Source organism: Dipteris shenzhenensis, chromosome 13, assembly GCF_047967505.1.
Source record: "Dipteris shenzhenensis isolate YYH24624 ecotype China chromosome 13, Dip_SZ_1.0, whole genome shotgun sequence".
In the NCBI taxonomy this organism is placed as follows: Eukaryota; Viridiplantae; Streptophyta; class Polypodiopsida; order Gleicheniales; family Dipteridaceae; genus Dipteris; species Dipteris shenzhenensis.
This window is the reverse complement of record NC_141608.1, coordinates 1,773,792-1,794,464: the sequence shown is the minus strand read 5'-3', so window position 1 is coordinate 1,794,464 and position 20,673 is coordinate 1,773,792. Positions and strand designations below refer to the sequence as shown.

Here is a 20,673-nt window from a genome sequence, read left to right as displayed (position 1 = left end):
TCTTTTTGCAGAAATTTTTCATACTTCAGAAAAATGCCTCTAATTGGACATATCTATAGATTTGTGACACTATGTTCAAGTCATGCCTCGAATCGCAGAGAAGTATTATGTCTTAGGCTTCAACAGCAGCCTCTCCACTCTAGTTTAAGATTGTTTCCTTTTACATGTCATATACTATGATCACTACAGCTAAATGCCACAATCAAAAGGCTTTCAAGTTTGAGAACATTTAAAATGCATTTCACATAATGCCTACATCTGTACACTCACACCCACCTTTGATTTTCCTAAGGCGTGCATTTAACACTGATCCCCTAGTAATTAACATATATTGGGCAGGTACAACTCTTAGCTAGGTTAGGTCGTACAACAGGTGTTTGTCCCATGCAATAGTTTTTGAAAATTGGGAAACTGGCATGTACTGGCATCAATTCAATCTTATGACTGTAAACAGTTAGTTTCCATATATGCTTTTGAGGGAGCAGCATTCACCAGTCTGACTTGTGTTATGTGATCTCTCTCTCTCTCTCTCTCTCTCTCTCTCTCTCTCTCTAATCCTGAGCACTTGTGTGCCCACAAGCACACATGCATGTACATACTATTTATTTTCTGAAGATTTGTACAAAGATAGTATGACCAAAACCATGCGCATGCACACCAGTTTAGATTTATCAGAAAGTAATAGCACCTAATTCAGTCATTTACATACAACAATGCAAACAGAGAAAAGCTCAGTTTACACACTCAGAAAAAAATAGAAAAGGGAAACTTGATTGAGGTCACATATTCATGGGAACAGCCAACCATAGAACTTTAAAATACACTGCTGTCTCAGAAACTTGATGAGCATTTTAAACATGAGCAGGGCAACCCAACCTTTATGGAAACCTCCAAAGGATAAACTCTACAAGTGAAACCAGAAGAAAGGGACCTTGAGAATTTCACCTCTGAAGCAAGAATCAGTCCATCCATCCTCCTAGCATAGACCAAACTTTGGCCATATCATATGCCTTTATAGCCCACATGTAGCTTTCTACAACAGACAAACCATGCTTCGAGCCAGTGACTACTCAGCGTATGCAGGCTATACTTGTTCGGCTTCTGCGGCCTTGGAAGCAGCAAGTGCTTCCAGCCGTTTCCAAGTCCTCTCACGTTTCTCTTCAACTGCTTTTGCTTTTTCTTCATCTTCCTGGTATTTTTTCTGGCACTCTCGAAAGAGTTCTTGGTCTAAATCAAGAAACATCTTTCTAACATTTGATGTAAGTCCATTTACAGCAAGGTTCCAGTGGCTGTTAGTATTTCTTTCAAGTGCACTAAAAATCAAAGGCAGAATAACCTGTCGATTTTGAGCAACCAAGCTCACAATGTGATCATTGTTCCACAGAAACAAGGCACGCTCAGCCACCTGCACGAGCAGAATGAAAACAACCCTTGCATGAATAAATGAAAAACCAGGATACATAAACTCGGCTCAAATTGTAGAAGTCAGGAACTGGCCCATAATATACAAAGCAGAGACTAAACACCGGCATACAAAATAATACAAAGACAAACAGAGAAGGGCAGAAACAAAGGACGGGGAGAGGAGGGGAAGCGGTCCATATCCCAACGTAAACACCTTGAGTCATTAGAACTTTATGAGTAATCAAAGCATAGATGAGTGTAGACAAAGCAAAGAAACCGAGCTAGCAAAGCTCACCTCCTAGCCATAGGTTCAACATTATCCCAAGCCAGTGATCTAGACCGTCATGGAAGCTACTTTGCTTAAAGATCGAGGAGAGATCAAAGCATGCAATCCATACAACTTGCCCCTTCCACCAGGCTACTACTCCCAATAAACAGGTCCAGTTCCTAGGAAACACGAGTCTCTCGGATGCCCTAGATCCAATGTAAATATCCTAAGTCAAAGTACAGTTGACCATTTATTTGATCATAATTAAAGAGTTTTATATGTGTTAATTATGGTCAGATTGTTCTTTTAATGGTCAAAGAATTGACTACGGTCAAAGATACTTGACTTTGGTCAAGTAAACCTGACCTCGGTCGAGGAGACTTGGTTTATTACCAAGAGGGTTAACTACGGTTAGCTAGAGAACCACAGAGCTGACTACGGTCAGAGAGAGTTGACTTCGGTCAACGAGACTTGGCATACGCCAAGAGGGTTAACCACGGTTAACCAAGATGTGCCAACTTCGGTTGGAGAGTTGTGCCAACTTCGGTTGGAGAGACTTGGCTATAATTAAGGCGCCTCGACCCTTGGTCAAAGCTCCTTAATTATTATCAAGAGCGTTGACTTCGGTCAACCAGAGAATAAATATATATTTTTATATTTGTTATGTGTGCACATGTATTGAGTGGGGACGCCCACCGTGACTAGAATTAGTCCACAGTGTGTTATTTGCATGCAAAACGCTAACAATTAATGGGTGCCATGGTGGTGCGCTTTAATTAATTGTTGCAGGTACTAGGAAGAGTTATTTTCCTAAGCGCTACGGGAGCCTAACAAGCATCTAGGAGGCGGTTTGCATGACCAAGTGCTTCGAAGACTCCAGAGTTGCCCATAGTGGCATGTAATAGGACTTGGTCTAGGTTTTAGACAAGTGGCATGTTGCCAATTTGAAATGAGCTTGAAGCTCTTGTAATATGGATTCACGTTGGATTTTGTCTCAGGCAGCTCTAGGCTGAACTCTTGTGACAGATTCTCTCTTCAAGAAATAAAATACCTTCGGGGGGGTCCAGCCCGACATGTTGTCCTGGGCCCTAGTGTCTCTGTTGAGAGAGGAAGAGAGGGAGAGCAAATGAGAAGTGGTTTGGCTGTCCTTTGCGGGTAGTATTACATTGGTATCAGAGCCACGTTTAAGCCCTTTCTTAAGAGGCTGACGATCCAAGTGCAAGAGAGTTTCTTGAGATGATAAGTGACGCTTGGGAGAGTAGCATGATTTTGATCGGTGGTTAGCTGAAGAGCCCTGCAGGCGAAGAACCGAGATGCAATTTTGCATCCAACGTATTAGCAATGAGCAGCTACCTTGCTGAAGGAGGACGCGTGTCATATTAGTAAGCTATTGGGTGAAGAGGGCAAGCAAGGAAAAGTAAGGCACAAGTGTTTGTCTATCTCGAGCGCTAATTGGGCGTCATGATTACTGCAAATGCTGTGCATATCACAAGCGTTGGGCCTGTGCCTACTAATCGGGATTATGCTACTGGAAGCCTCTTGCAAGCACCGGCAATTATCACGCAGAGGGAGACGCCCTCACGCGTAGTGACTTTTTCATTGCCTCCCCCAGCGGTATCAGAAGATGACTACAGATCTGCGCCTTGCTTAGTTCCGATCGCATGAACTATTTTCAAAATCCCATGTGAGAATCTGTAGACGAATGGCGGAGACACCGACAGGCGCTGACGGACAAATTGAGGCACCCAAATGGGTGCGACGCGCGACGCCGTAGGAAGAAAAAAAAAATCCGTCGCCCGTATTCAACACAAGGATTTGGTAGTGACAAGCGTTAGCGTGGCAGGCATGTGCAGTGATGACATGGCAACACATGTGGCAGCCAGCTCAGCAGATGACGTGGCAAGACACATGGCAAGCTGATGTGGCAGACCAATGGTTAAGTTAACTCTGGTTAGTTAACCCTGGTCAGAGGTTCAGTTAGTTGGTCTAACCAAGTCAGAGAGTTGCAGAGACAGTTCTGGCCATCAATTTTCACCTACCTGTCAGACTTTTTCCTGTCAGAAAAGCAGAGAAATCAGAGATTTGCACAAGTAAAGAAATGCATGCCTTCTTGCTCAGAAAAGGGAATCAGATGCATTCCAAGTGCTTTCTGCACCAGCCAGAAAAGGGGCAATATAGTTATTGATGCCTTGGCAACTTTGTGGGTATATGCCTTGAGCTGACAGCCCAGTGCTGGCATAGATTGTAAATGCAAGACACCTCTTGTTGAGGTAAATTTTCTCTTTGAAAAGCGAAGGTAGCATGCATCAGTTGCATACACAGTGTGTGTGAGAGAAATTTGCAGATCTCAGACGAGTTGTAATCACCTATCCAGTGAGATTCACAAGATAGGGATGTACATCCAAGACAGAGAAGTGTGCAGCAAACTCAGCAAGAATTTGAGCAGATGGTACGCACTCGTATACAAGAGATGACAAATCTCGAAAGGATCCAAGGGCTCAGTATTTGTTTCAAGCAGAAGCTAGGCCTAATGTGCCAATGCCAGAGGCACACTCTCGTGTACAGCCAGAGAAACAGAGATCTCATAGGGGACGGTCTCATAGCAGGAAGAGATCGAGGCATCATCACCGATCTCCAAGTCCTTCACCGTCTACCTCGAGTTCGACTTTTGTATCTTCTTCTTTATTAGATAAACCATCAATGAAAAGAAGGAAACACAAGAAGTCCAAGAAGAGTAAGTCTTCCAGAGAGACCAAGGAATTCAAAGAGGGAGGTAAATCTGTCAAGTTTATGACCTACAATGGACAGTATGGTCATACAGACAAAGCATTGCAGTTTATCAAGCAGTTTGATGCTGCATTCGGTACAGAAAAGTTTTCAGAATCCTCCAAGTTAAGAATGGTCAGTTTGCACTTGACAGCGACAGCTAGTGCATGGTGGAGTGCACAGACCACAGATGGGTCAGCCCCAAAGAAGTGGAAGGACTTCAAGAAAGCCTTCTACCAGCAGTTTATGCCTAAATAGTTTAGAGATCATGTTCTTCAAGATTGGGACAGTTTGCATATGGATGCAGGAGATACAGTGGATGTGTACAACCAAAAGTTTTGGGATGTTTATTTGCAGGTTGCACCTTTCAAAAAGATCTCCAAAGGAACCCAAATGAGAAAGTACAGAGCAGGTCTCAATCCAAGAATCCACGCAGTAGTGAATGCTTTGGGAGCAAAGAACATTCAAGACCTTATGCATTCAACTTCAGTAGCTAGTCTTGTGCCGTTACAAGATCCATCCACGGTACTATCCTTGCATGCAGGACGTGCCGAAAGAAAGAAAACTGATTTTTCAAAATCAGAAAAGAAAAGAGTATCCCAAGGTTGAAAAGAAAGGGTTTCAGCCTCAGAAGCCGAGGGGTACTCAGTTTTCAAAGTCATATAAAGGCAAATCTCCATTCACCCCTGAACAGATAGCTGAATTCCGTAGAGATGGGAAATGCTTCAAGTGCGGCAAAGAGGGGCATGTGGCTGCCCAGTGCCCAAAAAAGCCTTCAACTTCGAAGGGAACAGAGGCAGAAAAGCCACGGGAACCGCAAAAGCCAATGGCAGGAGGAATTCCTAACATGCTGGGTCATGTTTCAAACCCAGAAGAACGAGAATTGCTGCTATCATGGGGCAAAGTCAAAGACCAGCAAGCGCTAATTTTATTTGATCCAGGGGCTACTGATAATTTCATATCAGAGGACCTAGCCCTGAGGCTCGGAATAAAGACGAAGGAGTTGGGCAGGGCTTTGGATGTCGATTAGATGTTCTGTGGAAACCCTCTGCCAGTCACTCCCTTGATAGGGAAGCTCCGTCTTCAAATACAGAGTTATGTGTATCAGGAAGACTTCTTCATTTCTCCACTGAAACATCATGATGTAGTCTTGGGTATGCCTTGGTTTCATCGCAAGGCAGTGAAGTTGACTCTTCCTGAAAGAGTGCTGGAGCTTGTACATAGGGGCAAAGAATATCGTGTGGTTGCTAGGAATAGAGGGGAAACTATTCCCATTGTATCAAATAGTTGTGTTGGAAAAGAAATAAAGTCTGCAGTTTCAACTTACATGATTTTTGTAAAAGAGAGAGATGTGGAAATGTATGTGAGCAAGAAGAGATTATGACTCAGGTGCAGGTAGCCAGAGCAAATTATGTACCATACTGTACGCAAAGGCCCTCAGGGCAAGGAGTTTTACAGGTACCTTGTAAAATTCAAAAATTATACGGCATTAGATGCCAAGTGGATGGATGAAGACATGTTGTTCGATCATCCACAGCTTTTGGATGTTTACAAGGAAGCTTTTCAGTTGAGGTCAACTCAATAGAAGCCGAGGGAATGTCACCACAATGTAGATATCCTAAGTCAAAGTTCAGTTGACCATTTATTTGATCATAATTAAAGAGTTCTATATGTGTTAATTATGGTCAAAGAGTTCTTTTAATGGTCAAAGAATTGACTACGGTCAAAGATACTTGACTCTGCTCAAGTAAACTTGACCTCGGTCGGAGAGACTTGGTTTATTACCAAGAGGGTTAACTACGGTTAACCAGAGAACCACAGAGCTGACTACGGTCAGAGAGTGTTGACTTCGGTCAACGAGACTTGGCATGCACCAAGAGGGTTAACCACGGTTAACCAAGATGTGCCAACTTCGGTTGGAGAGACTTGGCTATAATTAAGGCGCCTCGACCCTTGGTCAAAGCTCCTTAATTATTATCAAGAGCATTGACTTCGGTCAACCAGAGAATAAATATATTTTTTTATATTTGTTATGTGTGCACATGTATTGAGTAGGGACGCCCACCGTGACTAAAATTAGTCCACAGTGTGTTATTTGCATGCAAAGCGCTAACAATTAATGGGTGCCATGGTGGTGCGCTTTAATTAATTGTTGCAGGTACTAGGAAGAGTTATTTTCCTAAGCACTACGGGAGCCTAACAAGCATCTAGGAGGCGGTTCGCGTGACCAAGTGCTTCGAAGACTCCAAAGTTGCCCATAGTGGCATGTAATAGGACTTAGTCTAGATTTTAGACAAATGGCATGTTGCCAATTTGAAATGAGCTTGAAGCTCTTGTAATATGGATTCACGTTGGATTTTGTATCAGGCAGCTCTAGGCTGAACTCTTGTAACAGATTCTCTCTTCAAGAAATAAAATACCTTCGGGGGGGTCCAGCCCGACATGTTGTCCTGGGCCCTAGTGTCTCTGTTGAGAGAGGAAGAGAGGGAGAGCAAATGAGAAGTGTTTTGGCTGTCCTTTGCGAGTAGTATTACACCCTAGATCCTAAGCCCCTGGCTTGTATTTATAAGCCAAGCTCTGGCTATCTTTCACATCTCACTCTAGCTTAAGGTAGCTCACTGTTCATTACAACCCCTGCCTTTCCTTTAGGACAAGTTTATCTCAAATAGCTTGCCTTTACTAGATATAACTTATCTTCCTCGCATTACCTCTATCCACAAGATCTATACCTTATCCACATTACCTCCAGTCTCAACCTTAGGTCAATCGAAACCCCACCTTAGACTAGGTTAGTCTAGTCTTTATTCTAGCCCCAACCAACTCTGAGCTAGAATGCTTACATGTGATCTACATCTTGGTTTATCTGTCTTTAACTCTGGACCACTACTTAGTCCTGCTTGGGATGTAGCATTCTAACCCCCTCCCAACCCAAAAAAAGGATCTTTGTCTTCATAAATTGAGGTGAAAGCTCAAAACAAGAGAAACTGCATTCCAAGCTAGTATCTGTAAAGTAAAAGCATGGAATCCATCTAACTACCCTCTTCAATGTCTGTGAGAAGTATCAGGTAGACTTTTAAACTGATTACAACCTGCTTACTCTTACACCTGCCAGCCGAGTAAACAGCAGGTAGCACTTTACTAAACCTCCTAATCCTATACTGGTTCGATAATGATCACCAGAGTCATTTAGTAGGTTCTTGTCATTCTACCCAAGTTCTTTAGGATACTCTCACCACAAACCTTGATGAATACTTCTTTAGGATACTATCACCATAAACCTTGATGAATACTTCCGGCACAAGCACACTTACCTCAATACCAGTCAGCCATACTTGGTGAATTACCTCAATACCAGTCAGCCACATTTGGTGAATTACCTCAATACTTCCAACACAAGCATCCTTACTTCGACACGAGTCAGCCATACTTGGTGAATTACCTATTCAAAAGTCTCTTGAATCAAGTTCATCTTGGTACTTTACAACAAAATTGGATGAACACTCTTCACACTGCTAATATCAGACTATCCAATGATGACACACCACCCAGTGTTAGGTACTTCAGGTTAATTTCCATGTTCTCAACATTAAATATATACAATTAGTTGACTCGGAATAGAAGTCATTATAAGTGAAGTTCCAAAACGCATGTATTGGTAAATTCTGAAGTAGATTTAAACTGCTCCAACCGTTTGTCTCCAAAAGATTCCAAATCATGACAAATGGAATTGAGCTACTAGTAGCTTCATCCTGGAGTCAAATTTCACAACTCTTATACAAGGAAGAAAATTACCTCAAAAGAATGTTACACATCAATACACAATACTCGATTGTTTCTCAACAAAGCACATTATCTGATGCAAATGCACAAACATCTACAGCATCACAGATGGCCGAATATATTCATAACCATATTCTCATAGCTGATGTTACTATAATGGTATATATCCTTCACAGAACATATATCTAGGCGTCCCATACCACCAAGGTGTACTAATCTAAGTGAATCTAGTATCAGAATGTGTCTTTTAGCATATTACTGTCAGTATCCCTGACTCAAGAGTCATATCAAACCGACAGCCTTGACAAGGGCAAAGCAAGAGACTTCATCCAAGAAAACTTTCAAGACAAGTGGCCCATCCCTAGTCGACTTCATCTTCTATTACTCTCAAGAGTGCAATAGTTACTAGCTTAAGTAAAGAGATCACAGCTTTGCTACCGGCCAAGTTGCCGACCAAGTTATTTTAAAAAATATCCATTCTTCTTACTTAAAGCATATCAGTCATAAATATCTGATTTTTATTTCCTTGCTTCTTAAAAGAACATGCTCATCACATCCAGGAAGTATTCTTTTCATCTTTTAAAAAGTTAACAACCACATGCCGATCATTTTATTCCATGGCCTATTTGGTATAGATTTTTTTATTCAAAAATTGGTATAGGATTTTGAATTCGACTCCCCGAGAATTCTGATGCATCCTTATAGATAGTATCCCTAGTGACCCATACCTCTACAAACCACCCACCGCAAGTGACCTGTCCTCTTGGGACCATCTTTGACCTTGATAGGATCCAAGACTCGTTACAAGGTCGATCCAAACCATTCCAAATTTGTGAATCCATTCCAGCATCTGGAAAATATAATCTGATTTTCTCCTCCCTCTTCCTTAAAAAAACATTAGGGGCTATGTATCACCATAGATACATTAGCCTTTAAAGAGAAGAAAAGAGTAGAACTTACTCAAGTCACACTCTTGGCTACTCCATGTCTATTCAAACATGATCTTCACACATTGTCTATCTAGACATAATACAAGGTTGACCTTGTATACAATACATGAGTATATTGTCAATACTCTTTCACCTTGTAAAAGTGGACCCTCACCTATGTTAGCCATGACACATGAGATACTAGTCCTTATAATATTTCGTTTGCATCATCACTCTTCATGACTCTTCATTGAGATATGAGAAAACGAATCCTCACATGTGCCAACCATGGCACATGAGCCACTTTTAAGAAATCTAATATCATTAGTGAGAAGGCAAAGAGGAGACTGTAATCATAGCAGAGAATAAGAATATGTATAAAGCTTTAAATTCCTGAGGTGTCAAAAAGTGTGCCTAGTCCATACAAGAGGCCCCTCTTATATAGAAACTAAATAGCCACATGGAAAGGAACGAGGCAAGGTTGTACTGAAATCCATGGAGATGCTTTCCCGTCTTTCAGAAGCAACTAACAAAATCCTCTTGGTAGTAGTCTGCTTGCTTTCATTTATTTCCAAGACAAACAAGACACTCACCATTTTTATGACATCACTTTTCATATGCGGCTAGTCATACATTGCACTCGGTAACATGTATGTCTTGTTAATATGGAATGGCATAATGCTCTTTTAACAAAAGATGTCATAAATCCTTGTCATGAGCAACACAAATACAAACTTTATCATACAAAAGGTCATTTGTGTATGAATAGGATGTCTGTTCCAAAGGAGATAGTTGGCGCTACGACTATCATCCTTCAATCAAGTTCCACAGTCACATGATCCAAGTTGTTCACAAACAGTAAATTTGTTGAGTTACCTAGCTCTAATGTTGCTTCTATTACACCCGATGTCTCGACATTATAACTAAAGAAGTGGGTTTGTATGTGATGAGCTCAAACTGCAAATTTGAGGTTACATTAGTTGATGAGATACCTAAGCATGTTCTTTTGAGCATCTGACCCAACCATTTTTCCTCGATAAGCATGCTAGAAAGAATTTTGGGCCAACTTTCATATGAACATTATGTGTATGTTGGATTTTTTCATGCTCGGCAGAGTTTCTAGCCAACTTCCATATGACCATTATGTGTATCTTGGATTCTTTCAAAGCAAATATGTGGATGTAAAGATTAAGCAGAACAATACACGTTCGATGTGGACAGCATCACTTGGAGGCTACTTATACTTTTCCACATTAGTGGGTTCACGTGAATTTATGGCATGAAAGCCAAGTCAGATGTCTTCTCATGTTTTAGACATTTTCTTGCCATGGCTGAAAATGAAAGCAGGAATAAACTCTGGACTCTCCGCCCTGACAGGGGGGACAATTACCTGTCCCGTGAGTTTTCTGAATTTTTAGCAGCCTGGGGTATCATTCATCAGTGCACAATGTCATATACTCTGCAGCAGAATGGGCTTGCAAAGAGGAAAAATCATACAGAGATGATGCATGCTGAAGGTCAAGTCTTTGCCGAAACAAATTTTGATTGGATGCCATCATGTGTTCCAACTATGTACTCAATAGAGTACCCACCCGGGCATTAAAGACTCACACCCTACGAGGCATGGACCGGCCGAAAGCCTGTTATTTCACATATGCGGGTGTTTGGATCATTGGCATATGCGTAGGTTCCATCTCAGCTGAGGCATAAGCTTGAGGACAAGCCATCAAATGCATATTTATTGGCTATAGCTCAGAAAGCAAGGGATATCGGTTGCATCAGCCTAGCACAGGCAAGGTTATCATCAGCAGGGATGTTTTTGCTGAGAATGTGCCTATACCCTGGCTGGACTGCAGAAAACAGTCATTCATTGATGCCTCTGATGTCTTTGATTCTTTGCTGCCCCTTTTCCAGTACCTACAGATTCAGAACAGCCAGTGCAAAGCATAATGCCACATGCTTTAAGCAGCGCACATCCTCCTCCCGTTGTTTCTACTCAGCTTGATATGCCTCCAGTTGAACCTCATGCTATTCATCAGGCAATTGAAGAGGATAGGGCTGTCATTACACAGCAAAAAGCCCCTCGTTGGCTTTTGGACACCCTCAGGGATAGGAAGCAGACTAAGCCTTTACCTACCTACACTAGACATGCGAACAAACAAATGCAGGGTAATTTCTTGGCTGTAGCTTCGATGGCCACTGCTTGTAATGAAGAGTCTCTATGTCACAAGGATGCTTTTGACAGCAAAGAATGGATGGATGCCATGAGAGCTGAACTTGAGTCCATTCATGCAAATGGCACTTGGGAGTTGTGTGACTTGCCTGAAGGCAAGCGTGGTGAGTTGTGTGACTTGCCTGAAGGCAAGCGTGGTATAGGCACAACATGCGTTTATAAGGTCAAACAGAAAGCTGATGGCAGTGTTGACTTGCTCAAAGCCCACCTAGTTGCAAAAGGATATGCGCAGGAACATGGCATTGACTTTGAGGAGACCTTTTCTCCCACCTCACGCATCATGACCATACGGTACGTCATGCTCTTGCATCCCAGACATGGTAGCACTTACTAATAGTACTATCTAGCACTTAGTAATATTAGCACTTACTAATAGTACTAAACTAGCAATTAGTAATATTCGCACTTGGTACTATCTAAAATATTTAGCACTTACTATCTAGAATTTACAACAATACTTATTAGCACCTAGTACTATTTAGCATTAAGTACTATCTAGCACTTACTGATATTTGGCACTACTAGTAGCAATTAAGACTTAGTAATTGAGTGATAGAACTTCGAAAAATAATGATGGCACTCTAAGTTTTAAATAACTTATAGTTTTCTTGTTTGTTGTCTAGGTTTAAATAATACTGATTGTTGATGATTGATTTTGCAAGCAGAATTCTTCCTTAATTTCAAGGAGGAGCATCCTTCCATAGATATTGGTTTCCATTCTTTTCAGAATTTTGAAGCCCTATTTCATTAAAAATTGAAGAAAAGGAATACTTGTTGTTGTATTTACGATACAAGAATAGACTTGTTCCAACTAACAGTGAATTCCGTGATGGGAGTTTCATTAGTTGGATATTAAGACCGCCTTTTTTCATGGTGATTACAAGAAGAGGTCTATGTCGCTGAGCCACCTGGCTTTGAGCAAAAAGGTTCTCATAATCAGGTTTGGCAGCTGAAAAAGTATTGAAGCAGGCACCCTGGCATGGTATGCCAAGATACATGCATATTTGACAGCCCGTGGCTTTCTAAACGGCCCTACAGAGGCCACTCTTTATGTCCAAAAGAGTGCTACAGAATTTTTAATCCTCATTCTTTATGTGGATGGCAAGCTTGTCACTGGGCCAGATATGGGAAAGATTACAGATTTTAATGCTGATTAGCAGAAATCATTTGCAATGACTAACATGGGCTCATTGCACTATTACTTGGCTTCTGTTTCTCCTCTGAAGACGGGAGTGGCCCATTTGATGCCACCCTTTATCAGTAGGCTGATGGGCTGCCTCATTTATTTATGTCATACTCGGCCTGATCTTCAATATGTCATCTCCAATTGAGGCACAAGCCTAGCACACAGCTTTGGCAAGCAGTGAAGCGGGTCTTCCCTTACTTGAAGGCCACGTAAAATTTGGGACTGTTCTATAGTGATGAGTCTCCACTGGTCTTGCATGCTTTCACGGACAGTGATTGGGCAAGTTGTTATGACACCAGAATGTCCCACAGTGGCAACTGTTTCATGCTTGGATCTTCATGCATCTCATGGTTCAGCAAGAAGCATCCTACACTTGCTACATCCAGTTGTGAAGCTGAGTACAAGGCAGATTTCACAACTACAGTAGAGTGTGTCTGGCTCTGCAAGTTGCTAGCAGCTACCATCTACACTCACAACTAGAGAGCTTTGGCGGTTGCACATAAACCAATGTTCCATGCGCATACAAAGCATACTGAGGTTCATTATCATTATGTTCGAGAGCGACTGTCAGCTGGAGACATACAGTTGTCCTATGTTCCTAAGAACGACAACTTAGCAAATCCCTTCACGAAAGCTCTACCATGACCCAAGTTTGGCTTGCCTTACACTTGGCTCCATTTATTACGTGATGATGATCTCCCTGTACTATCATAGGTTGCTATATCCATCTTGAACGAACCTATGCAACCATGATATAGATTCGAAGTATTTCTTAGATGTTGTCCGGATACTTCAGCCATACCATGGGGGTTTGTTAGCACTTAGCCCTTATATATGCCTTGTAGGTCAAGCCAACTCATAGAGTTGACTTCACTAGTCAACCATATGGTTGAATTGGGGGCCATACAAGCCACTCCTTTGTACTTTCTCATGCAAGTACTCACATTTGCTTCAGCTTGTTGTTTGCTTCCTTGCACTCCACTCCCATTCCATTGCTTCCCGCACCCAACGATATCTTGGGAAATATAGCCAAAATGTAAGAGACAACATGATTACCCATATCCAACTTTTAACGATCTCACTATCATAAACAAACTGAATAACCTGATCTACCCACATGTTTAATGGACTGTCAGCCGAGAGGTTGGCTAGCATTTGGATGGAGTCCATTGAGCATATGGGGGTATATCAGGTTATTTAGTTTGTTTCTGATTGGGTAGGATCCACCCAATCCAACTCGCCAATATCCTTCAAGAGCTTATTCAGCCCATGTGCCATGCAAGGAGTGAAGGTAAGGTAAGGTGAGGGTACTTCTCTTCAAGAATCCTCCCTCTTGCTCTGTTGAAGTTCTCACTATCAGAAACAATCTGAATAACATGATCTAACCAACCCCACATGCTCAATGGACTCCGTCCAAATGCTAGCCAACCTCTCGGCTGACTTTCCACTCCTATGAATTATTAATAGCTTTAATGAAAAGCTGTCCCCTCTGGAGTATGCAATGATGCCGAAATAGAGTGTCTCCTCGTGTCACTCCATCCACCTCCCATCAATGTGACCATGTTCCAGCCATGTCTTTGATGGGAGCCAAAGCCTGCTCTATGGTGGTCTTCTCTATTGCCAAATTGTAGTGCATAGGGCCTCACATAAGGTAGATCCAAATGCTGCAAACTCCTTCGCCATATCAATGAAGCAAGGATTGCGAGCTTTTGTTGTGGGTACATCTGCTCCATAAAAGAATCAGCCCACTGCAACATCTACATGTGCCCTCCTCCTAGGATGCCATGAGGCCACAAGGCTAGCCTGCACGACTCTCAAGCCGAGGACTAATTAAGTGGGAGTCCCCGTATATGTGTGTGAAGCTGTAGTCCCAAAGAAGGAGCAAGAAATGGAAGCAGAAGGAGAAGCTGTTGCACGTGGGGCTGCCGATGCTCAACCGCAAGGATCAAGAACCTTTTGCCGTGCTGCCTGAGCATCCAACCTATCTGCAAGTGCCTGAAAACATACGGTATCTAAAGCTGGAATATTTGCAGGGCTTTACTTTCAATAAATGATTCCGCACTCGGTCTGAGCCTCAGATTTTTCAGCATTACAATGGGGACAATGCCACTTGCGTGTTCCTCCTTTTGACTTGTTATAGAGGGGTGAGATTTGTGGCCTTGGTCAAGGCCACGGGGAGGAGCCATTCAGAGAAGGGGGGGCTGAGAAGGGGGAGAGAGTGGGCAGAGAGAAGAGGGAGACAGTGAAGAGACGGGGGGGGCTGATAGAGTGGGATGGCGCCTAAGAGAACTTAGAACTTGAGTGCGCTAAGAGGACTCGAGCGAAGGGGAGAGAGTGGAGAGAAGGGGGCTGAGATAGTAGAAGGGAATGGATAGAAGGGGGCTGAGAGAGTAGAAGGAAGTGGAGAGAAGGGGGCTGAGGAAGTAGAAGGGAGTGGAGAAAGGGAGGCTGAACACCATGTACTTCTTCTGCCTCCCGAGCTAGCCTTTCGCGCTCTGTGGTGGTTTGCTCACAATCTTCCCGCATCTCCTGATGCTGGGTCATGCGAGTGAAGGGGGCCTCGGACTGTTGTTGCTGCATCTGCATCATAGCCTGCAACATGGCTGTCATAGCAGACATGGAAGTGTCTGCAGGATTCTATGGTGGGGGTGGTGGGGGTGGTGGAGGCACTGAACCACTCTCCATCGATGCAGATCTCAAACTGGTGAGCTGACAACGATGCGCAGCCAGTCAATGGAGAGGGCGATAAGCAGAAGGTGGAAAGAAAATGCAGAGAAAGAGAGGAGAAGAGGGCAGGTGTGCGGCTAACGGAGGAGAGGAGGGGTGAGTTAAAAGCTGAGTGGAGGTATGGTGTCGACACCTAAGGCAGCAGAGATAGCTGCAAGATGAAGAAGGGGGTACATAGGCGACATAAGTTTTGTTTGTTGTGGCTCCCTCCTCTCCCCCTCACTGATGCAGCCCTAAAAAACCCTACACCATAGTGGAGAGAAGGGGGCTGAGGAAGTAGAAGCGAGTGGAGAAAGGGAGGCTGAACAACCATGTACTTCTTCTGCCTCCCGAGCTAGCCTTTCGCGCTCTGTGGTGGTTTGCTCACAATCTTCCCGCATCTCCTGATGCTGGGTCATGCGAGTGAAGGGGGCCTCGGACTGTTGTTGCTGCATCTGCATCATAGCCTGCAACATGGCTGTCATAGCAGACATGGGAGTGTCTGCAGGATTCTATGGTGGGGGTGGTGGGGGTGGTGGAGGCACTGAACCACTCTCCATCAATGCAGATCTCAAACTGGTGAGCTGACAACGATGCGCAGCCAGTCAATGGAGAGGGCGATAAGCAGAAGGTGGAAAGAAAATGCAGAGAAAGAGAGGAGAAGAGGGCAGGTGTGCGGCTAACGGAGGAGAGGAGGGGTGAGTTAAAAGCTGAGTGGAGGTATGGTGTCGACACCTAAGGCAGCAGAGATAGCTGCAAGATGAAGAAGGGGGTACATAGGCGACATAAGTTTTGTTTGTTGTGGCTCCCTCCTCTCCCCCTCACTGATGCAGCCCTAAAAAACCCTACCATGAATTTCAAACTTTTGTTGACATAAAGGACATTCGTCTCAAGCTACCTTTCGGCGATACCACCGCAATTATTGCCAATGGTCACTCCTAAGTGGTTGAAAAATAATGGTGTGAAAATTAGTGAGTGGCCCCTTGCCATCCAGTGTGCATGGTGATAAATGATCAGGAGAGGCATGATATGGTTGTGATCCATGTATGCCTAATGAGTTGAGACTCTCTACATCTCTAAACCCTTATCAAGGGAGCCTTCTGAGCCTCTGAACCCCCATCCGTTCATGTATGATCAAAAAAGCTCAAGCCGTATTCAATGTAGCCACACGACATACAAATGAGAATATAAAATATCAAACAACCCTTTCACACTGATGCCAATAAGAGAGTGCCAACTTTTTTTGACACATTATGCTGGAAAAAAAACTTAGAATACCTTTCTCTGAAACATTCCTGCTGCACATTGATGTGTAGCACTTTCACCATGCATATACAGCATGCAACCTGCAAAAGCAATCCTTAGACACTTTTGCCTTGCATTGACATGGTATGCACCTGTAGGGTTATCTAGCTTTTATGGGAAGCTTTGCAGCATCAAGCAAGGCATGACCTGTTCAAAGCACATTAGGTAATGTGACAGCTTGACACGCCCACAAGCTGCACAGCTAGATTACGGCCCCCCACAGTGGTTTGCCAAAGAAAAACACCCACCCCCCTCTTTGCCTACCCTAAAACACTGACCAAAGTGCCTGAAACTGCCCGCACATGCATGAGTGCATGGCCCATACCCCACAGAAGGCTTGATAGCACCCAGAATGCCTTTGAAAACAGCCCTTCCCATCACAGCACAGTGCACATTTGTCTGCACAGAACCCCCAAGCTGAAACTGCTGCATGTGAAGCACACTGTTGATGCATCCAACAACCCTCCAACAAGACAAGACACGCCAGAGCACTCCCCAACCTGAGTCAAAACAACTGTGGGTACTTCAGTCAGCGAGCATCCTGAACAACCCGGCTGTGGTCAAATGCACATCAGGCCATTAAAAGCTCAACTGGATCATCCAACATTACAATAGCATTTTACACTAAATCATAATTTATTTTCTCTTTGATAAGCCCTCAGACATGAGCGTTGAATCTTGCATATTGTAATGTCTGCAGTCTTTCTAAGAGGACCTCCCAATGTCTCTCTTGCAGCTCCAGCTTAAGAAGTTCGGCTCCACTGGCAGAACATCTCCACCATCCCTGTGCAAAAGTTACCGTTCTAGGCTTGGTTTGCGCTGCTCGGTCGGCCGCCCCTGTTGCAGGTAAACCTACAATTCCAGCCAAGAGGGGTGTACCCAGGCTATTCCATTGGCTGTCTGGCTGGAGCCGACAGAAGACTGATCCTGTCCTTGGAGATTGATAATTGGTAGCAGCGAACAGCACACAGAACTCCTGCATTCCTGCCTGCTCTCATCTGGAGCCAACCTCCACCCTGCTAGTTCTGTTGGCACTCACACAGGGAGGCCCTCTAAGCAATTTCTGTACTTCATTCCCTGACCTCTCACTATCATGTTGAAATACAGGTAGCCTGCATCCTTTTCACCTGCATGTTTGAGAACTTACCAGAACATGTATCCAAATCAGCAGCTCTTCTTTTCTCTTTATTCTTGCCAGCAGTTAAGGAGAGGGAATGCAAAAGGCCCAGGAAGGATTCCTCAGCTTTATATAATCCATGTTTGAACAGGCAGAAAAGATTCGCTTGTACTTGAGCAGAAAAGATTCACTTGTACTTGACGCCCACTATTTGGTCCCTTTTTAAAAGTTGATAAGGCTACAAATGACAGAACGGGCTGATCCTTCAGGCACAACCCCACCTTTGACGTGACATTAAGCTTTGCATTAGAAAGCTGCAACAACTTCAACCAATAAGCTGAATACCAATAGCAAGTACATACGATGCCATTAGCAGGATTTAGAATCTTGCTGGCATGCTGCTCCTAACATAGTCCCTAGAAGTCATGGCACTGAGAGTATGTCCCCTTTCTCAAAAGACGTAACTTACTCTCCAAATCTCATTACTTCCAAATCTCGTCCTTGTAAGCGAAAATAAGCTTGGCAAAAAGATAGAGAGGAACAAAAGACCCCACATGTCACAATGATACAAGCTGAGAAATAAACTCTAAACACAAAAGCATGCTCAAACTGGTGACTTCCACAGAATTTCCACAGATGACTTCACTATTGGTGGTCGCATGTGCACGTGGCGGACAGTCAGGGATCAGTTTCCATAGTCCGTGCTTGAACGTAACGTCTGGTCTTCTTGTATTAAACGTGTTTGTTAGAACAGGCACGTGAGATAAGCAACGCTTAATAAGACTACAGCGATGGTGCAAGCTGGGACATCCAAAGTACGTACAAAAAGTAACCTCGGTGATTTCCGTCTAGTAGCTGCTATAAGAGTATGGGCCTGCGTTACAATTTCAAATGGTCCTCTAGTTCCTAGCCATTAAGCATAGTGAAGCCAAAGTCAGACTTTGGGGACATTTTGAGACCAGCAGTTCCTTCCAACTTCTCTCGTGGATGCTCAAAACGGCAAAGCCAAAATGAGTAAACGAGACACTTCGGCGTCTTGCATGTCACCTCGAATATTTTATAATTCGTAATCCAGAAATATTTGCAGACTCCTTCACATAGAACTCACTGCCTATCCAACGGCAATGCTAACAAACAGAAAGCATGAACTTCCAAAGTAAAATAGTGACCGTACTACAGCTTAAATTAGTAGCACGAGACGCTGACCTGAAAATGTGAACTATTGAGACATCGCCCAATTTGTCTAAACAAGGGTATCATGCATCGCTGGAATTCGGCAGGCTGAGTTGCTTCTAAAACCTCCTCCAACTCCCCAAGGAATACAACCTCCTTCTGGCTGTTGGTCACCGGCCAGTACTTCAACAAACCTCTAATCACTGTATCTGCAAGCTTGAAGTCCTTTTCCACGAATTGAGTTATGCAATATGAAAGCTGCTGGTGATACAGGGCAACGCACTTGGGCTTGTGCAGTGGAATCAAGGCTCTTACCAAAAACAGCTTATGCTCCTCCTTTAGAGGCAAAGCAAAGCCATTAATGATGCTGCCCAGAATTTCAAGAAGCTCAGCAATGCCGTTATGCTTTTCGGTCTCAAAGATGAAGCGGTAGAAAATGTTGTTTATCGCTTTACGAATGAAAGGCCTGTGCACCATAAACTTCCCATAGATACGATGCAATATCATCTTCAAAGACTCTCTCTCCCTTGGATCCTCGGAATCGAATAGGTCCAGCAAACGAAGCACAAACGAATGATCGATGTATCTCTTGACTACTTTTGGATCTGTCTCAGTGGAATTTACGTAACGCAGCAAGAAATCATACACATGTTGCAAATGCGGCCAAGCAGGGTCCATCGCAGGTTCCTCCTCTTCGGGATCAAATGCATCAGATGCCGAATTCTCATGAGAAGAGCATGGTAAGGCTCTGAAGAGGTTTATGGATATCATTCTGAATGACTCCTCCATAAGGGGTTCGGTAAATTTGCCAGTCCCGGATGTAGCGTAGTCCACGAGCTCTAGTAGGGTCTGGCGCTTTATATCCTTCTCTTTCAGGTTCTTTGTGGGATCGGAGAAATCGAAGATCACACAGCACAGATTCACCTTCTTCAGAAAAAGACTCGGCCTTTCGGAACTTGCGACGTCCCTGAAAGAGGGCAAGGGCTCACTGAAAGACGAATTCGTCCCTCCATTGGGAGGCATGACTGACGAAGATTTTTCTCGCCCGGCAGCCAACCGAGAAGCTGCAGGAGCATATGCTTGTGACGCCCCGGATGAAAAACTGCTGCGTGTGACATGGTTACTTGCTGCCGATGCCGATCTTGTCCCTGCAGGACCCTGCGCCCCCGCGGAGTTCCGGACGCTGGCGGGAGCTGTCCCTCCCGGAGCGGTTGCGTCCGACGCTGCTCCAGGGTCATTCTCTCCCGATCTCGATGATCTGCTCCGATTGGAACGCTTGATAATTTTGAACATAACTGAGGGCAAAGCCCTTGCTGGACTGCACCAGGGAAGGGGAGGATAAGAATCGGCCAATGCCACTGGCGCAGGAGGAGAACCCTACAATCCCATGCTCTGAGCATGCCCTCGGGCAGCTACATGGGGGGGAGGGGGGAATTGTGGGGGAGGGAAGGGGAAGCTAAGCAAGGGGGGGGGGGAGGGATCATGAGGGAGAACTGAGGGAAAAGGGGAGGCTATGGCGATGGAGAGGAAGAAGGAAGTGAAGAAGCAGAGCAGAGCTTCGAAGAAGAAGAAGACGACGACAACAAGAGAGCAAAAGAAATGAAGAAGAAGAAGAATGAGGAAGATGAAGATGATGATCATGATCATCATGATGTTGATGTCCATGTTGATATGGTCATTACCATAGTTAACAGAGCTTCATTTATTTATTTTTTGAAATTACACTTCGTCATCCGACGGTCCCCGTCCTCTCCCCTTCCCCATCCGACGATCCCCAATGTGTCCCCGTATGTATCGCCGGCTTAT

The 20,673-nt window shown here is 44.0% G+C and overlaps 1 protein-coding gene across 1 annotated transcript; it reads right to left on the bottom strand.

Moving 5' to 3' along the window:
* Window positions 1–753: 753 nt before the first annotated feature.
* LOC147894911 (serine/threonine protein phosphatase 2A 57 kDa regulatory subunit B' theta isoform-like) lies at window positions 754–20,452 on the bottom strand. Its single transcript, XM_087383310.1, has 2 exons — window positions 18,901–20,452; window positions 754–1,405 (listed from the first exon to the last, which is right to left on the bottom strand). The coding sequence occupies exons 1-2, from the start codon at window positions 20,158–20,160 to the stop codon at window positions 1,085–1,087; spliced, it is 1,581 nt and encodes a 526-aa protein (XP_087239436.1). The 5' UTR covers window positions 20,161–20,452; the 3' UTR covers window positions 754–1,084.
* Window positions 20,453–20,673: the final 221 nt, after the last annotated feature.

Coding starts and splice junctions, on each gene's coding strand:
- LOC147894911 (XM_087383310.1), bottom strand. CDS start 20,160: ATGTTCAAAATTATCAAGCGTTCCAATCGGAGCAGATCATCGAGATCG. Junction 1,406..18,900: donor TCAATAGTTCACATTTTCAG/GTCAGCGTCTCG, acceptor CTGCTCGTGCAG/GTGGCTGAGCGTGCCTTGTT.